The following is a 20,127-nucleotide window of genomic DNA, read 5'->3' as shown; positions in this document are numbered from 1 at the left end:
AAAATAAAAACATTTGACAAAAATATTCTATAACGATAATTTTATACTAGAGAACATGGTCTCTAAACTATCCGCATCGTCTTCAAAAATTTTCAATGTCGATTGGTCCAGTACAAAAATGTAGATTGTAATCACAAAACAAATGAAAGCACAAAGAAGCCTAAAAAGGGGAAAAAGGAAAATGAAATATGTGCAGCTAGCTTTTTTTGATAATATGAACATGTGTGCAGCTAGCTATTTCTAATAATATGAACATGTGTGTAGCTAGCTATTTTTAATAATATGAGCATGTGTATTTTTTTTTTTTTTGAACCAATATAGCCCCAGTCCTAAGGCAATGTAAGACTTGAATGCCAAATAGGGAGCCATTATTGTAACGGCATAAAAAATGGAAGTATTTAAACCTATGATTGATCCAAGTTCTGACTCGTCAACTCGTTTTGTCATTTGGCTAGTTCCACATATATATAATAAAGCGCCACCACATAATGGGATGATCATAAATAAAAGAACAAACATTTCATTTGCACCACATAAAGATAATAATAAAAATCCTGACAATGTTAAAGGTATTGCAAATTTACAACAAATCATATCACCTAATAAGGTACTTAAATATGGAGCTAATAAGCCTTCTGCGATAATTGTAATAATACCTGCATAAGTCATCAAATATGATGTGTGTGCAGGTGTTAACTTAAACATATCTACAACAACGGGAGCAAAAGCAAATTTAGTCATTAATATAGGTAACAAGCCAAATATTATTAATAAACAAATTCCATATGTTTTTTGAAATAATTTGAATAATCTTGTACATTCATTTTGGGCAGTTGTAAATAAGTCTTTTAATTTTATTTTTTCGATATTATTATTAACTAATAATTTTGGGTCTTCTTCCAAACTTTTTGAAATATATAATGCTAACACTTGAGATAAAAATGCAACAAATAAATTTCCTCTTGGTCCTAATATATTTACCAACATACCCGCTAAAATACTTCCAAATATTATACCTATTCCATAACTTAAATTTAAATATCCAATAGCTGCCGTCCTATTATCATTTTCCGTTTTTAAACAAACTAAAAGTGACGAAACTTGAAATGTTTGCATAAAAAAGGATGGAACAAAACTGATATAGTATCCCAACATAGACTTGGATATAGTTAGCTATTAAAGAATAAAACAAATATGTACATGTGCACGTTGATATTATTTATTAACGTGTGCAGAAGAAAGCATAAACGTATTGGGAAAGTGTAATTGCTTATATCAACCTTTTTTTATATTTTCTTATTATTAAAATAAACTTCATTTAGTCTCACCATTAAATACATCATACTGGAAGATACCAAAGACAAATAAAAGGATTTCTTTACTCCCCATCTGTGCAATGAAACAAAATATACACGTATTTTAATAAAAGGCTATTTGTACCAATATATATATGCTAATCATTTTTCATTGTCACTATAGAATTATTTTTATTTTTCTTCGTATACTAACATATCTGCTATTCGCCCGAAAAATATAGACCCAATAAATTGTAATAGAGAGAACAAAGTTAATAGATATCCATTGTGCTCAATCCCTGCATTGGAACTTATTAGCTGAAAAGGAACAAAAATAAAAATGCATTTATTGTTATAAGCAATATCCACCCCTATATGTATTTCCATCCATTACACATAAGCATTAGGATTATATGTTATCTCCCTTTTTTAAGGTATTATTTTGATAATTTTTTAGGAAAAAAATAAATAATAAATAGTTCGGGTCATCATTTCATAGATTTACATGATAGGACTTACCAGGTAAGGAAGCATAGCTATCTGTATTGTGTAGCCGATTCCATAGAGAGAATTTATTAAATGGGCCTTGCCTGAAAAGGGTGAGAAAATGGCAAAGACCGATTAAATAAAGTCGTAATAGATAAACAAATTATTATGAATTAACTTTATTCTTATAATTTTCAGAACAAAATGGAAATATATAATACCAATAGATGAAACAAAAAATTTTTTTGTTGTAGGAAACCCATCAGATGAATCATCTGCAAACATTTGGCTTTTCTGTAATAAGGTCGAAGTTACTTCCATTTTATTTCAGTGCTACTTTTTATTTTTTTTTATTTATATCCTCAGATATATAGTAACAAGAAATAATTAAAAAATTGGTTCGAATAGTAAAAAAAAATTAGTTATTAATAACTTACAAAACAAAAAAAAACTTTTTATATAATTCTTAAATTAACCGTTAAAAAACAAGATTAGTTGAAATATATATATATAGACATATCAACATTCATAGATTTAAATATTTGTATGTTTATGTCTTTTATTACATATTTCTCAATTTGGATACATGGAATATTATATGCCCAAAATTGGAAAATACCATTTTTTATATTATTAAGTCATTTAGTTAACTAGACAAAAAAAAAAGTGTACATACTCTACACATTTTTACATATCCAAATATCCTTTTGATTTTCATTCGCCTACTATTTCATTTGTCCTTTTTAACTTAGCTCATTACTATTTTAATTTTTTTCAATTACCAAAAGAACGAAAAACGCAGAAATACCATATAAATATCATTTTGAAATAACTTTGGATGTATTTTTTTTTGTTCATATTTTTTATTAATATTTATGACCTGTTAATAATTATTCCAATTTTACAAACATGGATGAAGACATAAAAAAAAAATACACATAGTTGTGTAATAGAATACAAGCGTAAGCCTTTTCCTTTATTCCTTTTAAATTTAAGTTAAGATATTTATTTTATTTGCATGTTTATATTCCCTAGTACTTAATTTTAAAGTAGCATAATAAAAATATCGAATTATTTGTGCATTCATATGCTTGAAAACATTTACAGTTGGAATGTTGCGGTGTTAAAAATGTACATAAATAGGAAAATAACCCACTATGTTGTGTAGTTTGTAGAAATATGTAAAAATACCATTAATGAATGATAGGAGTTAAATATATATAAAATAAAAAATGTGATTACTTATATATGCACATGGGCACTAGCCATAAAAACAAATTAAAAAAAAAAAAAAAAAAAAAAAAAAAACTGAAATTGCAATTTTGGCTAGTCATAAAAATTTATGCTCATTTGTATTGGAAATAAATGATAAACAAAATGAAGAATTAATACTTTCAAATTATGAAAAATTTATGCCTATATATTTTTATCATTATATAAATATTCTTTACACATATATTTATATGTGTATGCTTATGTAAGTAATCGCCCGTTTTTTTAAGTATATTTTTTTTTTTTTGCTAAATAGCACAACTTCATGATTTTCAAGCGTGTACATATGCTGTATAATTTTAGGAGTATATATATATTTTATAAATTTTATGCATTTTTTATGATAAAATATTAATTATATTCTTTGCTTGAAAATTTTTTATCATAGCCTTATGGTGTGGTATTTATTATCCGGTAACACATTTGATATATAAAATGTTTTTGTGTGTTTGAATATTATATTTTCACAAGCCGATCTAAGCTTAGTCAGTATTAAAAACACACAAATATAGAGAAGTGTCATTCTATTTATTGAAATAAAAAAGTTTAAACAATGTCAACAACGAATCCAACTATCGAAACAACTGAGTGGGATGATTTGCAAAGGAAGTTTGGAAATCTTCCACCTTTAGAAAAAGAAATAAAGGAAGAAGAGATATATTTAAAAACTATTGATAGAATTGAAAATGAAAATATTTTTGAAAATAAAAATTTGGAAGAATTAAAAATATTAGAAGAAGAACATCAAGATGATGAGTATTTAAAAATAATTAATAAATATAAAATGGATAGAATAAATGAAATAAATAAAAATAGATTATTAGATAGATATGGAGAAGTTTATGAAATATCAAAGGAAACATTTATTACACAAATTAATGAAGGCAGTAAAAGCAACCCTCTTAATAATAGTGAAGAAACAAATGAACTTAAAGAAAAAAAAAAAACTGGAACTTATGTTGTCCTACACCTATACTCTGATAATGTTATTGCATGTAAAATTTTAAATCAGATATTAAAAGAAATAGCAATTAAACATAAATATATAAAATTTACTAAAGGGGTGTACAATAAAATTATTGAAAATTATCCTGAAAATAAATTGCCAACGATCTTAATATATTATAACGGTACTTGTATGCACCAAATATGTAATTTAATTAATAATATAAATGGAGGTCTAAATAATTTAAATTTAAAATCTTTTGAAAACTTTTTAAAAAAATATAACATTTTAAAACAACGAAAATGTGCAAATATCACAACCAGCAGTTCTAATGAAAATACAGATAGTAGTGATAGTGATACCGAAAAACGAAAAAAAAATATAAGAACACAAAAACAATATATGTCATTTAATTTATTTTCAAATAGAAATGATAATGAAGAATATGATAGTTCATCAAATGAAAGTGAAATGAAATCCAAGGGCTACTCTTCTTCCCTTATGGACCGAAAAATTAGTCTAAGTCGGTTCTAGAAATTGCATTTTTTTTTCAACAGTGCATCGCATAAAAATAGTAGGAATACGAACATACTTCATCTGCATGTGCTTGTATATTCGTTATTTTTTTTCATTTTTTATTAACTTCCCACTTTTTAACCGCTTACCCTTTTGAATGATGAAAAGCTATGAATAGATATGGTGTCAACATGTGGATGTTTTACACAAAAGGGGTGTTAAAACTTGTTTTTTTGTTGTTTAAAATTTGGCTTATTCAGGGAAGATTGCTGAATTTACAAGATTCTCAATTTCTGTTGGGAATAATATTTTTTTTAAACATAAACCTTGAGCAGGTGCACATAATTTAACTCTAAGTGGTTTACAATTATATAAAGCATCTTTAACATCTTGAATATTTAAGATACCAACACCTACTTGTATTAAAGCTCCAACAATTATTCTAATCATATGATATAAAAATCGATCCCCTTGAATTATAAATTGATATAAATTATCTTTTACTTTATATATATCTAAAAAATGTATATTACAAAAAGTATTGATAGTTCTTTGTTTTTCTGTTCCTTTAACTGTTCCTCGAAAACATTCGAAATTATGATAACCTATAAATAGTTTTGAGCATTCTTTAATTTTATCTATATCACATAAAATAGAAGATTTAAATTCGTTTTTTCCATTTATTATATTTAATGAGTGTATTATTTTATCTGGTCCGTTTGTTTCTTTTTCTTTTTTTATGATCCCTTCAATTCGTTCTTTAATAATTAAGTCGTTAGCATTTCTTTCGATATGTTCGATGTTATGTTGTTCTTCTTCAACGGTGTCAGCACTTTTTGAGAGATCCAAACTGTTTTCATCTTCATCGTTGGAGCTGCAAGTAGCAAAATTGTCACAATCGTCCTTGTCCACATTATTATGATGGTCATCAAAAAGGGAAGTTAAATTTGTGTCATATAAATTTTTATTTGAATTTTTTTTATTTCCTTTTACAGATGTTTCATATTTTGTTAATTTATTTTTCAAAAGAAATGAGAATCGTGAATCATCATATAATTGCCAAGAAAAATTTTTTTCTAAAGGTTGGGAAGGTTTTCTAAGATCAATATTGTAGGTATATATTTTTCCTAAATTATGAAATCTTACATTAAAACTATTGAAAGGCGCATTAAAGACTCCCAGAACTTTTATATCTTTATTTAGTAAACGATTTAAAGATAATTTAATTTTTTCTAAATTACCATTGAATGGTGGCAATTTTTTATATGATATATATTGACATACATATTCCTTAGCATGGACACCTTTATCTGTTCTACTAACACCTATGAATTCAAATGGTTTAGAATCATTTTCTTTTTGATCAATAATACTATTTGGATTTTCTCCATATCCATGTATTTTTAATAAACAATTAAGTATACAATTTTGGATAGTATTATATTTATTTTCATTTTTGTTTTTTAAACTGTTGTAACTCGTTTCACTATCTTCTGATTGTTCAAAAACTGTGTCTTTACAAATATTCGAATTTTTTACATTTTTAAATCCATTAACAGCATTTAAATAAACAGGACTACTATTCTCAATGCCTGTCCATCCATTATAATTTGTTCCATCATAATCGATAACTAAAATTATATTTGTTAATTTTTCACAACCTGATAATTTATTTTCATTTACCTTATTTTGAGTATACAATTTTATTTTATTTTTTTTCGTATCATATAACATATTAGTATTCGTATAATTTACAAAATTATAGTTCCTTTTTATATTTCCTATTTCATAATTATTTATATAATTTTTATTTTTTTCAAATATCTTTATGTTGTATATATTACTAAGTTGTGAGAAGATACAAAAAATCACAAAAAAAAATATTTTCATATTATATTTTTGTTTGACTTTTGGCCTTGCATTTTGCAAAATTTTAAAACGTTATAAATGCTGGGGAAAGGTTGAAAAAAAGGAATGGCAAACGCGTAGTAAACGTAGGAAATGTAGAAAATGCAGGAAGCGTAAACGACTGTAACTAAATTATGGAAATATATTTTCCGCTAATACGATAGTGTATATTTTTAAATGACACAACACATGATATTATTCTACATGTCATATATTTTTCTTATCATTTTTAATTGATTTAAATTGTTTGAGAAATGTATAACCCTTTTTTAAGAACGTTTTGAATGACTTGTTAAGTTAAAAAAAGGTTGGAAAAAAAATAAAAAAAAACAAACACATAACAAATTAATTAATTTCCTCTATTGTATAAATAAAAACACATTTATGTTTGCCTATATGATAAATTCAATTCCCATTCTATTTTGTATGCCCTAAACTGAAAACAAATTGGTAGTGACATTTCTCTCTATGCCTTATATACATTTTGTTTTTCAAATGGAAAATTTCAACATATTTAGAATTTAAAAAAAAATAAAATAATAATTTTACTTTATTTAATTTTTTATATAAGAATAGAACTTTATTAATTTTCCTTAAAAAGTAAAAAATAATTTTTTCACATATTTTATGCCTATTAAGTGATTAAAGAGGTTTTTATTTTTGAGAGGAAAAAATATACGGAATAATAACCCATCATATGCCTATATATATAAAACAATTTTAAGCGAATATATTATTTTAATTATGTAATTAATTATGTAATTAATTATGTAATAATTATGTAATAATTATGTAATAATGCAAGAGGAAATGCTATATTTTATTATTTAGGTAAATAAAAGTATGCCTATATTCAGTGCTGAATAGTAAACTTTAGGGCGCTTGCCTATTTAATAATGCAGCAGCGGCAAATTTAAACAATAATAAATATGTAATAATATGTAATGAATATATTAATATCGTATTATTATGCATTGCTATTTGGACTGCTTACCATTTTATTTATTATTTACGTATGTGCTATTAGATAGGCTAAGGGGAAACTTGCCATGGCATTATTTATAGCAGCATATATGCATGCCCACAGGCTTATTATTTTTGGCAAAATTTTATATACCCTTGATATATACAGAAAAAATATTATTACGTATTATTATTATTAATTTATGAAATATGCTTATCGTACTATTATCCATTTGGGTATAAAAAAAATAAAGTGGAATTAAACATATTTTTATATGCAGTCGTAACAATAAAAAAATAATAGAAAAGAAATTTCATTTAAAAAATTTAAACAAGTGTTAAAAAAAAAATATTTGTTAACGGTCAAATATAATTTTTTTTAAATTTTCAATTTTACATTAAATAAATATACAAATATATAATTATTATATGACTATTATTTATTCATACAATATATATTTATATAAGTAATATAAAAATGGCATCAAAAAAAGTTAAAGTTCCCCAACCTGAAACTCCATTAGTATCAGGCCCTCAGCCAAAAGAAGGCGAATTAGTTTTTGGAGTTGCCCATATTTTTGCTTCCTTCAATGATACATTTATACATGTTACTGATTTAAGTGGAAGGGAAACTCTTGTAAGAATTACAGGTAATTTTTTATAATAAATAAAAAAACAATAGAAAAAAAAAATCCATATATATACTAAAAAAAAATTAATATATTAATCTAAATGAGCTTAAAAAAAAATTTTAACACGCTAATCTCATGCATTAATTTTGTTGAATAATATGGTAACGATCTATACATTTTCCTTTGAAAAAAAAATATTTTTTTATTTTTTATATTTTTAGGCGGTATGAAAGTCAAGGCAGACAGAGATGAGTCAAGCCCATACGCAGCTATGATGGCAGCTCAAGACGTTGCTGCTAGGTTAAAGGAATTAGGAGTTACAGCTATTCATATTAAATTAAGAGCTTCTGGAGGAACAAAATCAAAAACCCCAGGTCCAGGAGCCCAATCAGCCTTAAGGTAAGAGCATGTTCCCATAATATTAAAGAAGTGCTCTACGTATATATATGCACTATTACGTTTACTTCATCTGTTTTATTTTACTTTCCGCTTATAGAGCTTTGGCCCGTTCAGGCTTAAAAATCGGCAGAATCGAAGATGTCACACCAATTCCAACTGACTCAACCAGAAAAAAGTCCGGAAGAAGAGGAAGACGTTTGTAAATTATTACTATTATATTTTACTAAATGTAAATTTAAAGGAATTATATGAAAAAATTAATTTCATAAAGAAAGAGGCTCATTTTAATACCCAATTTTGTTAATAACGTAAATACAACGTCTAGTAATGAATATTCAACACATGTATGTATATGTGCTGCATATACATAAGGGATAAACAAATGGATAGAAGACAATTCTAAAATAAAACATATTTTTAACGCGTATATAAAAAAAAAATAAAATTTAAACTATTAATAAGTAATAAAATTTGAACTCTTATTAATAGATTTATGTTTTTTATTTTTACATTATTTTTTTTTCTTATCCTACATGATATTAACAGAAATTACCATTTTGGTATTTTTAGAAATTAATCAACTTAATATTTTAAAAAATTTAATTTTTTATAAGACCAAAAATGCTAAAATGCACACACATATAATAAATAAAAATAATGTGTTTGCTTAAAATTATTTCCAACTTTAGGCTTTAGCTAGCCATAATTTGTCTATACATTACATGACTTGTTAATAATTTTTATCGAAATATTATTAACATTTCAGGTTAATGCAAAATGGTGTTAAAAAATTATGTGACTATTATATAGGAGAATAAAAAATTACGTAACTTAGTAGAAACTATTCAACTATATAAGTATACATATGTATATATTTGTATCAAACTTACACATAATCGTAAAAAAACAAAAAAATAAAAACATACTCCGCTTTCTATTGTTGCAAATTTATTTATAAGTAAGGTGACTATATGTACCACTGATTTTTAAGCGAAATACTTATTATGCAAATAAAAAAGTCAAACTGAAAAAACGAGCATATAACAGGTGTGCTTAAATTAGGTGTAGCTATGTTGTATGGCTTCTTATGCTAACCAATTTAAACCTGGATGGAGTACTTTTTAAAGTATTCCTGTAAATGTGTCTTTTTTTGGTCCGTGTTCAATTTTAGCCACTCTCCACCATTAATTGGAACAATCTAAAAAAAAGAAAATGTTTAAACAATAAGTAATAGTTAATTCAGCTGATGAAATGGAAAAATCGAGTTGTAATTTGGGTTATCATCACAAATGGCTTATAAAAATGGAGCTAGCCAAAATGTGTATTTTTTTTTTCCTACCTTCCAACCATGGCTAGCTAAAATTCTCATTTGTAAAGAAGTAAATCCAGTATTCATGTAATCCCAATGAGAATTAGTCAAAGTTCTCATAAGGTGTTCCTTTCCATAGACACATATTCCAATTTTTTGATTTTGATTTAAAAGTATGTCAATAATATATGGTGAATTATTATATGGTTCGTGATACAATTGATATGAAGTAGGTATATTTTTTAAAATGTGTGCAATTTCATCAATAATTTTATTTTTAATTTTCATAGCATCTTTTTCTTTTTTATATATATTAAAATCATTTCTTAATGTTTTACATTTTTCATGCATACAATATTTATATAAAATATCTATTGATTTTAAATTAACTAAACAGTTTGGTATTTCTTTAAAACAGGCATCAGCTATTTGGTGTAGCCGTTTAAATGCTTGTGAATCATTTGGGTCTCGATTTAAAAATGTAACGTTTAAAATTTTATCAAAATCTTTTTCAGTTTTATGATAATTACCAACAATAAAAGCCCATGCTATATTAACAAAACAATTTTTATATATGGCATTATCTAAACAAAAAGATTTGCTATCTATCATATTAATAATAGTTTTATATGCTTCATCAAATAAAGGTTTATAAATAATATTAACATATGCACACGACCATAAAAATGTCGATATATCTACAAACTTTTTTTTAATAATATCCCATTCACTAAATAATTTTTCTATTAAAATTTTATAAATCTGTTCATCATATATATTCATTTTAACAATAGATGATAATAATTTTAATAATTGAAAAATATTTAATCTGCTTAATACGTAATTATCTTTAATACAGTTAAATAAGAAATTAAAATAATTCCCATGAAACCACGATATTTTTGATAAATATAAAATTGGATATATCCACAAGGATATATTTTTTGCATGTAATACTTCATTACTCCTTTCACATAATATGTCTAATAAATTATTATATAATACAATTCTTTTATTATAGGAAGTAAAACATACCAATACATATACAACATCTTCTACAGACAATAAATTTAAATATTCTGGATGATCATTAATCAATTCGTAAATTGTATTTACTGCATTTTTTACTTCATCATCATTATTTTTTCGATACTCAAGATATTTCAAGCATTTTATTGTTTCAACGATAGTGTTACAAATGTCTTTTTCATTGTTTGCATTTATTTCTATGGCATTGCTTTTTAATTTGTTTATTTTGTTTGAATCATGACAAGCTAGTTCGTCTTCACCCGTTTCACTATTATGTTCTGAACTGTTAATAATTTGTTGGCACTGTTCATTTATTTTATTTTTATGATCTGCTACCAATTTGGGCCCACAATTGATATTTTTTCGTATCTGAGTTATGGATGCATTTATTTTGTTTGCTATCGATGAAGTTAGTTTGGCATACGTTTTTTCATTTTTTAAATTATTAGCTATTTTGAGAAGAAGGTGATCAAAATAAATATCAAATTGTGTTATATTCTCTAAGATCAAGTTTAAAGAAATGTCATAAAATTTTGAATATTCTTTTGGAAAGCGATGAAAAGAGTAGTATAAAGTTTGTACATGCTTAATATCAAAATTTTTTATTTTTTCTATACATATACTAGAAACTTTATCTAAGTAATGTTTTGTCCTTAGACTATGCTTAGAGCATTCCTTCGAGAATAAAACAATCTGATCAGTATTCATTTTGTTAATTTTAGAAACTAAATAATCATAATATTCTGAAAAATATAAAGAACAATTATTTAAAATATCTAAAATATGAAGACACAAATTTATTTCATCATTTTCACTTAACTTGGAATTCTCAAAATTGTTGCCAACACTAGTATTGCTATTGTGAATGTTATTATTGTGAACGTTATTATTGTGAATGCTATTATTGTGAATGCTATTATTATTTTTTTTATTTAAAAATTTTATATACTCGTAGGAAAAGTCACGAATTAGTTGCTTCTGTCTTGATTCATAAATTGAGTTTATCAAAATAACAAGATTATTACAAGACACATTTTCTAAATTTTTATAAAGAATCGAAAAAAATATATTTATATATTTATCACCCAACAAATTTAATATATATTTATTATTCTTTATTTTCAGACTATCGAATATTGTTTCTATTGTTGTTTCGTCTTTTCCTTCTTCATTCATTTCATATTTATCAAGTATATTTTGTATATGCTCAATAGTTTCCTTCACTTCAGGGTTTGTTACTTCGACTTGGCTTATACCCCCATTTTGAGTTTCCTCTAAATTTTCTTGTTGATTAAAATTGTTATTACAAAATCTTTGAGTTTCAACATTTTTCAAAAAATTATTATATTCTATTTCTTCTTGTTTTTTCCATTTTTTATCATTATCAATATTTATATCAAATGTTATAGCTGATGATAGTTGATCTTCAAATTCGACATCACCCAAATTATTATATGGGATGTTGAATTCGTTCGAATTATTTATGAACGGTTCATATTTTTTATTACAAAAAAAAAACTTTTGTGTATGTACACTGTTTAAGCGCGATATTCTTGAACTTAAGGTTTTCAGCGAAAATTTTCTCATTTTATGTCAAACTCGTAAAGGTATGAGAAATGCATGAAAAAAAGTCTGAGAAAGCATAGCGAAAAATAAAAACAAACAAGTCAAAATATTAAAAAATATTAAAAAAATAAACATATCACAAATATTGGAAATATAATATATTCCCCACTAATTTAAATGACATTTTTCAACGCCCTTTTCAGTATACATCCAAAAAAAATAGCCAATCCAATGTAGGCTCAAATTTTATTCGTTGTTTAACATTAATTTTATTTTTTTAAAATAAAATTTTAAACACCTTATGTTTTAAAAGTTGTCGAAAATAAATAAACAAAAATAAAGAAAATATGAATAAGCCATCTAAAAAATATGTTGAATATATATACACATAAATAGGTAGGATCTATTTAATAAGCACACTCATATATAGTATATCTTTTAAAAATACAAACTCATATTATAATAATTTAATAAAATAATATGAATAATATTAACGAATTATAATAAATACTATGTAAAAAAATAAAAAATTAAAATTATATACAAACGGGCTCGGCATCAACCAAAGTTCCATATACTTTGTCACCGGCAATTATATCTTGGTTTTCTAAAAAAAATGGAAATTATAAAATATGTTGGAAAATATACATAATTTATATAAAATAATGTAATGAAAACATATATTTTTTTAATTACCTATTATGTGTAATTCCATAGAGCCAATACTATTTTCTATGACATTCTGTGAAAACCAAAAAAAAAATATGCATATTGTAAAGCCAAATATGTTCGTATTACATTACAGTATTCGGTTTAACACATCGTATGTATACTTACATGCATGATATTTAAAACTTGGGATAAAATTTTGAGAATACTTCCCCCTTGTTTGATTATAAAGGATAATAATAGGGAAGAAAACAAATCGCCAGTACCGCAAACAAAAAAATCAAATTTTTTAATTTTATATTTATAGCAAATCATTTTATTTTGTTTATTAAAAAAACTAACATAAGCATATAAATGTTCGTTATCGAAATCATATCGAGCAGATGTTAAAATAACAATTTTAGTTCCTTTATTTAATAAGCTAGATAAAGAATCTATAACATCTTTTTCATTTGATATTTTTTTATCACATAATAATTCAAGCTCATATTGATTTGGTGTTAATATATCAGCATTGCTAGCATATGTTTTATATACGTCTACAATATCTTTATTTACATATATCCTTCCATCATCTCCCATTACAGGATCACAAATCCATAAAAAATTTATATTTATTATGTTTTCTATCAAGCATTCTTCTTCATTATTTGTGGTATCACCACTTATAGTTACATTGTTATTGATACATTTGTTTAGTCTTTTATTTTTTAATTCTAAAATTGTTTTTATAGCAAGCTCGACACATTCCTTTGTTTTGATAAATCCAGTTAAAAAGTGCAAATTATTGTTATCGCCATATAAATTGGATACATCTAATACAAACTCGTTTAAAATACTTTTCATATCACATAGACTTAATTCCATACCATAATGCTTATACTTTGAATAATATTGAACTGTATTCAAAACTTTGGGAACATGTCCTCGTCTTCTTAAAACAAACGAAGCAATATTGTTTCCGCAAAATCCATCAAAAACTTGGGATTGAATAGTTACGATATTATTTTTATTAACATTTACCATTTTTATATTATAAAGAATAAAATATGCAAAAAAAAACAAATTAATATATAGAAATTGTTGTATAATAATATTATGGCACACTAAAGGAATAAAACAAATTTATTTTATATGTTTCCTACCATATTATATGTTTATATATCTATTATTATTTTAAAAAAAATAAATAAATTATAATGCTCGTGACAAGTTAAGCGAATCTATAAAATAATATTTTTCATATTTTGAGATTTATTTTACTTATAAAAAAATATTTTTTTTTAATATAATTTCTAAATATTTTTACATACATATGCATACGTCATCCAGTATATTAGGATCTATGTATTTTTTTATGCTCGCGTTATCGCGATAGGAAAATGAATAAATAAAAAAATTAAAATAACAATATTAGTAATGAATAAATGCTCTAAATAAAAAATAAAACACCATCATCATTATGAAAATGGAGGAAATGATTTTTGTGTATTTCACTATTTATAAAAGTAAGAGGGAGAATATTATTCATTTTGTAGGATATATAAAATGAATAAAAACATTTTGAAAAACTTAATGATTTGACTTCGATTTATTTTCGTGTGAAAAATGCAAATATTATTTGGTGTAAAATTATTTGGGGTGTAAATAGGAATATATAAAATGATACATTATTTTCGTTATTCTATTTTATTTTTAACATTTCCATGTGTTGGTTAAACCTTTAAAATTAAAAACTAGCTTTTTTATATTTCTATAAAAAAAATTTCATAAAAAATATGAACAGGCAAGGTAAATAAAAATACAAAGATTAGTATATATAAAAGACTATTCATTCTTATACAGAACAGCTGATAAATTGGTTGTAGTTTTATACAACATTAAGTCATAGGTATATATGTATTATTTTTGAATAAAATGGTGTACCTTTCAATTACACTTTTTAATAAATTTTGTTAGAATAAATATATATACAAATTTTATTATATGCATTTTTTCGATTAAAATTGAGACCTGTTTAAATAAACATATATCATTCTATGTATATCCTAAATTTTGCTTCCAATTATTCATATTTATACCTTAAGGCTTGTTCTCAATTTTATTTTTTAAACTATTTATTTCTTAAATTTATATATTTTTTTTTATTTTACACACACAACTGCATATAGCTATACGTGGTTCTAAAAATGTATGAACATGTCATATAAAAAAAAAATATATAATAAATAATACCAAAATATATTGCTTAATTCTTAATCATACTAGCTATTATTTCTTATATTTTAAAATAAAATTTTATAGTTATTAATAAAGTAAAAACATTTATTAAATATTTAAATGTATACCGATTTAATATTAAGGTATATGTAATATTGTGCATCCTATATTTTTACACATTCTAATAAAAATTCTTTATAGTCTTTTTAATTATTATATTGTAGTAGTAGCCATAATTTCTAATATTTTTATTTTTTATGATTATTATTCAATGGTTATATTATTATAGATAGAATAAAAAAAAAATGATAAAAGCTAACTTCACAAAATTTGCCAGTAATAATTTTGATTTTTTTTATTTTATTATAAGCTAGGGAAAAATGTGTACCATAAGAAAAGGGAATATATACATGATTGTAAAATAGTTTCACAAATGCATAAATGTGCGATTATTTATATAACTCTATATTAATATATGGTAATTTCCTAAAAGTGTACATTTACTAAAATATGAATACCGAGGAATCCAAAGAAAATGATACCGGGGAACTACCTTATAAATATGAAAGATTTTCTTCAATCTTACTAAAAAGTAATATCATAGAGAATTTTAATTGTCGTAAAAATGATCATCCAAACTTAAATATTCAATTTTCAGACGATACATCAATAAAAAAAAATGTAAACAGTAGGGAAGGAAAACGAAGAAAAACAAAAAGAAAAACAAGAATGGTAAAATATGGGCATAACGGTATTTTATATTTCCCAGTCATAAGAATTAAAAAAGGATACCAGCTTCGAAATATAATTAGAAATACATTTAGTACACTAAAAAAATCAGTAAAGAGAAAAATCTACAAAATAGAAGAAATTCAAACTAAGATTCAATTGTTAGCGAAAAATGAACAACTGAATATTAATAGCAGAAATAAAAACATCGAAAACAATTTAGACAAATTTTTGAAACTAAATAATCATTCTATATTATTATATAATCTAATAAATAATATATATAGATATATAAATTTTGAATTAGTAATTGGTCGTAAAAGGTGCTATCAATGCTTTTTGTTGAGACATGATAAAATAGATAAATACTCTACAAAACTTATTTCTTTATATAAATATTTACAAATAATGAAAAAGAAAAAGAAAAAAAAATTGGCAAGCCAGATAGACATATACGCAAATGATTGTGAAACAAGAAAAAAAAACTATTTCATTTTTAATTATGGATTTGGTAGCAAAAAGGGACGTTATCATGAAAATGAAGATACGAGTTCTCATGCCATGTTTAGCTCGTATAAAATATATAACGAGATTAGTAAACTTATTAATTCAATAAATGAAAACAATAAAAATCGGCATATTAAATATAACATATTAGAAGATGTTTTAAAATTATTAAAATTGAAATATAGTAATAAACATAATAGTGAATCGAGCAATTCTGATACGAATAGTGATGAATATAATGAAGAAAACAACTGGAAAAATAAAAATAGGAAACATATTTTCCATAGTAAAGCTGATGATAAAATCTACTTAAAATTTGGATCATCATCATATTACTTAATGGAAAATACCAATAACAATGCAGAAGAAGAGAAATATGATATGATTTGCAATTACTTTTTTTATGGCCTAAATAATAAGAAGAAATGGATAATGAACAAACAAAAGAAAAAAAATAAAATTTGTGATTATGATCCTTATAAATTAAATGTCATAAATTATGGTATTGAAAAGTCACAAATGTTAGAAAACGATCAAGAAGAACAAAAATATTATACATTTAATGAAAACTTAAAGAAATGCCAAAATATTCAATATGTTTGCAAAATGTGCAAAAAATGCGAATATATAAAAAGTAAAGACAAATATAATTTTTCCTACTTTAATTACCTATTTAAGCATTCGAATAGTGCAAAAAAAAATAAAAATAATGAACGGCTCGTTTCAAATGGTATTTGTACAAACAACAATGTGTCTATGCCTTGTAGTAATAATAAACGTACTACTGATCAGGAGAAAATAGAATTATTTTCTGACTTGGCTAGGAAAAATATTAATTGTTCAGGTAAAAATGAAAATATAGAACAAAAGGAAAAAGGGGAAGATAAAATAAAAAATAAAAATCATGATAATGTAACATACGAACTAATGACTGAAGAGTTTACATTAAATGATTACATGATCAAATGCAAAACTTGTCGGCATTTTAGAATGTATGACAACTTACTAAATAATTATTTCACAGACATATTTTTCAACGTACATGATAGCTTAAGACGCCAAAATTTTATGAACATGTCAGGTAAAAGCATATTTTATAATATTCCAATAATTAGCGATCAAAATGATAGTGAAATAGACTATATAAAAAATAGTAAAACTAAGGAATATGAAAACAATTATTGCTTAAAAAATATAAGAAATAACTATTTCTTTAAATGGGCTGTCCCTCATTCATATACGGACGTAGAATTTTATGAAAAGGAAAAAAAAAAAAATTTTTTATATAATAAAAATAAAGCTTATACAATAAATAAGCACAGCAATATACTATCATTTAGGAAACACGAGGATAGCCCAAATGATCAATCAAAAAAAGAGATGGATACAATTTTTAGTTCATTAACGAGTTTAAAAAAACAGAAGAAAGAATATTTTGATAATAAACAAAGAAGAATGTTTGTAAACTATTATAAAAGTGATATAAAAAGAATTTCGAAAGATAAAGAGGGTAAAGAAATAAATGATAAGGATAATAATAGAAATATTTTAAAAAAAACATTTAGCCAATTTGATATGCATTTGTTTACAATATGTGATGGTCATACTGATTCAAATGCTTCCATTTTTTTAATTCAAAATGTTCATAAATTATTTTATTATCTTTTAATTCACACATTTTTTAATATTCATTTGTCTTTAAAAATTTTACACCCCCTATTGGATATTCTATATTATAAATATATCTCGGATAACAATTTAAAGGATTACTCGGGGTCATGTATTATTAATGTATTACTTAGAAAAAATAATATTTATGTAAGTAATACGGGGGATAGCAAATGTGCTATTGTGACATTTGATTTGGACAAGTTTGCATGTGGAGACTCAATGAATAATACATTAAAAGAAGAGAAGAGTAAAAAGAAGAAAAAAAATAAAAAAACAAAAAACAAAATGAAGGATACTGATGAATCTTACGAAATAGGAAAAGCGAATAAAAGTCATATTGAAAAAAATAATATTTTTTCTGAAACCTCAAGTATCGGAGAATCTAGCTATAAGCACTACATAATTAATGAGGAGTCGATTTCATATAATGAATTAAATTCTGAACATAATTGCAATAACTATATCGAATATCTTAGAATTTATAAATTAAATTTTTATGATAATTTAAAAAAGGATTATCTTATTTCAAACGTTGAAAAAAATAAAGAAAATTTAAACAAAAAAGTTGAAAATATGGAGTGTGCTAAAGAAGAATTAGATAAAGAAAAATTGACAACAACAGATTATCAAATTATGGGCAAAGACAATGAAGAAGCACCAAATATTAATCAGTTCAGTTGTTACGGTAAAAAGAAGAAAGAAAAGAAGGCAAAGAGAAAGGAGGAAACCCTTTGGACAAACAATGATTTAAACGATTTGATCATAAAAATAAATAAATATATTTTAAAGGAAGATGGAAAAGACATAAATATAGCCAATGTTCCTTATGATTTAATTAAGCTTAACAGATTATATGGGTGTTTACATCCATCTAGAGTAATAGGTGATCATGATTTAAAAGGGAAATGTAATGATCGAGATTTTATTGTGTCTAACAATCCTAATATATATAAATACGACATGAATAAGATAAATTGGCTTAACAATATTCATTATATTTATAAAATACAAAAATGTATAAACTGCAAAATGATTTATTTATTGAATAGTTATGGAAAAATAAATTCAATCCAAAATATTTCTTTACTTAATATGAAAAATGAATTATATCAAAACAGTAACATGCTTGTAAATTATATTGAAAAAAAACAAAAAAATAATTATTGTAATAATGTGATTGATGAAAATGATAGTGATAATTCCTCTGAAACGAAACTTGAAAATATTATAACCATTTACAAAGACAAAGAAAATAGTGGCTCTAAAAAAATGAAAACTAAAAATGCTAATTTACATTTGAATAAAGGCTTATCCCCATATATCCATATTAAAAATAATTCGTTAAATAAAAATTATGTATATCGATCAGGAAAAAAAGAAAACAAACATTTTTTTCATTTGCTAATTATCGCATCGGATGGTGTTTTTGAGCTTCTTAGTCCGACCTATGTTTTAAATATAATAAAAAATAATAAACCTATTTATAAAAAAATCCAAAAAATTTATCATATTTACAACATGTATAGCACTAATCGGGATTTAAAAAATAGCGATATAAATTATATGCTGCATACATGTATGTTCACTAAAAAAGAATGCACACAGCTCGCTAAAAATATTATTAAGAAGACTATTAAGAATGGAAATATTGATGATAGCGCATGTTTTTGTATTTTTTTGTTTCCTACAATGTTTTTTCATGATTAAACATTTTAGGGCAGTTCGTTGATGTGCATAATTTATGGCGTAGCATCATCTGGGACGAACTACTTCATCATATAAATAAACTTATTGTGTGTGGCTATTTTTATTTTATAAAAAAATACCTTGCATAGTCATATTTTTTTATTATTTCATTCTACCTATTTTTTATTCATTCATATATTTATTTATTTTGTTAATATTTTTTTAAAATAAACTTGCATTTATTATTGCATGTTCATATTTATTAGTCGTATATTTATGAACAAATTAATGATTTAAAAAAATTATTTTGGCTATTTATTTAGT

The 20,127-nt window shown here is 24.0% G+C and overlaps 7 protein-coding genes across 7 annotated transcripts; 3 read left to right on the top strand and 4 right to left on the bottom strand.

Moving 5' to 3' along the window:
- Nucleotides 1-27: 27 nt before the first annotated feature.
- PCHAS_1231900 (major facilitator superfamily domain-containing protein, putative) lies at nucleotides 28-2,102 on the bottom strand (the record flags this gene model as incomplete). The annotated part of the gene is made up of 6 exons (XM_016798955.1): nucleotides 28-160; nucleotides 314-1,173; nucleotides 1,329-1,389; nucleotides 1,510-1,613; nucleotides 1,815-1,885; nucleotides 2,003-2,102. The coding sequence occupies 6 exons, from the start codon at nucleotides 2,100-2,102 to the stop codon at nucleotides 28-30; spliced, it is 1,329 nt and encodes a 442-aa protein (XP_016654309.1).
- A 1,504-nt stretch (nucleotides 2,103-3,606) lies between these two features.
- PCHAS_1231800 (phosducin-like protein 1, putative) lies at nucleotides 3,607-4,533 on the top strand (the record flags this gene model as incomplete). Its single annotated transcript, XM_016798954.1, has 1 exon — nucleotides 3,607-4,533. The coding sequence occupies one exon, from the start codon at nucleotides 3,607-3,609 to the stop codon at nucleotides 4,531-4,533; it is 927 nt and encodes a 308-aa protein (XP_016654308.1).
- A 234-nt stretch (nucleotides 4,534-4,767) lies between these two features.
- On the bottom strand, nucleotides 4,768-6,405 carry PCHAS_1231700 (tRNA pseudouridine synthase, putative; the record flags this gene model as incomplete). Its single annotated transcript, XM_736000.2, has 1 exon — nucleotides 4,768-6,405. The coding sequence occupies one exon, from the start codon at nucleotides 6,403-6,405 to the stop codon at nucleotides 4,768-4,770; it is 1,638 nt and encodes a 545-aa protein (XP_741093.2).
- A 1,459-nt stretch (nucleotides 6,406-7,864) lies between these two features.
- Nucleotides 7,865-8,620, top strand: PCHAS_1231600 (40S ribosomal protein S11, putative; the record flags this gene model as incomplete). The annotated part of the gene is made up of 3 exons (XM_016798953.1): nucleotides 7,865-8,036; nucleotides 8,240-8,417; nucleotides 8,515-8,620. 3 exons carry the CDS (start codon nucleotides 7,865-7,867, stop codon nucleotides 8,618-8,620), a joined length of 456 nt encoding a protein of 151 aa, XP_016654307.1.
- Nucleotides 8,621-9,516: 896 nt separating this feature from the next.
- On the bottom strand, nucleotides 9,517-12,342 carry PCHAS_1231500 (RAP protein, putative; the record flags this gene model as incomplete). The annotated part of the gene is made up of 2 exons (XM_016798952.1): nucleotides 9,517-9,615; nucleotides 9,757-12,342. The coding sequence occupies 2 exons, from the start codon at nucleotides 12,340-12,342 to the stop codon at nucleotides 9,517-9,519; spliced, it is 2,685 nt and encodes an 894-aa protein (XP_016654306.1).
- A 515-nt stretch (nucleotides 12,343-12,857) lies between these two features.
- Nucleotides 12,858-14,016, bottom strand: PCHAS_1231400 (pyridoxal kinase, putative; the record flags this gene model as incomplete). The annotated part of the gene is made up of 3 exons (XM_734398.2): nucleotides 12,858-12,928; nucleotides 13,018-13,063; nucleotides 13,159-14,016. The coding sequence occupies 3 exons, from the start codon at nucleotides 14,014-14,016 to the stop codon at nucleotides 12,858-12,860; spliced, it is 975 nt and encodes a 324-aa protein (XP_739491.2).
- A 1,704-nt stretch (nucleotides 14,017-15,720) lies between these two features.
- On the top strand, nucleotides 15,721-19,824 carry PCHAS_1231300 (protein phosphatase, putative; the record flags this gene model as incomplete). The annotated part of the gene is made up of 1 exon (XM_016798951.1): nucleotides 15,721-19,824. The coding sequence occupies one exon, from the start codon at nucleotides 15,721-15,723 to the stop codon at nucleotides 19,822-19,824; it is 4,104 nt and encodes a 1,367-aa protein (XP_016654305.1).
- Nucleotides 19,825-20,127: the final 303 nt, after the last annotated feature.

This window comes from Plasmodium chabaudi (assembly GCF_900002335.3).
Source record: "Plasmodium chabaudi chabaudi strain AS genome assembly, chromosome: 12".
In the NCBI taxonomy this organism is placed as follows: Eukaryota; Apicomplexa; class Aconoidasida; order Haemosporida; family Plasmodiidae; genus Plasmodium; species Plasmodium chabaudi.
This window is presented reverse-complemented; position numbering and strand designations above follow the sequence as displayed.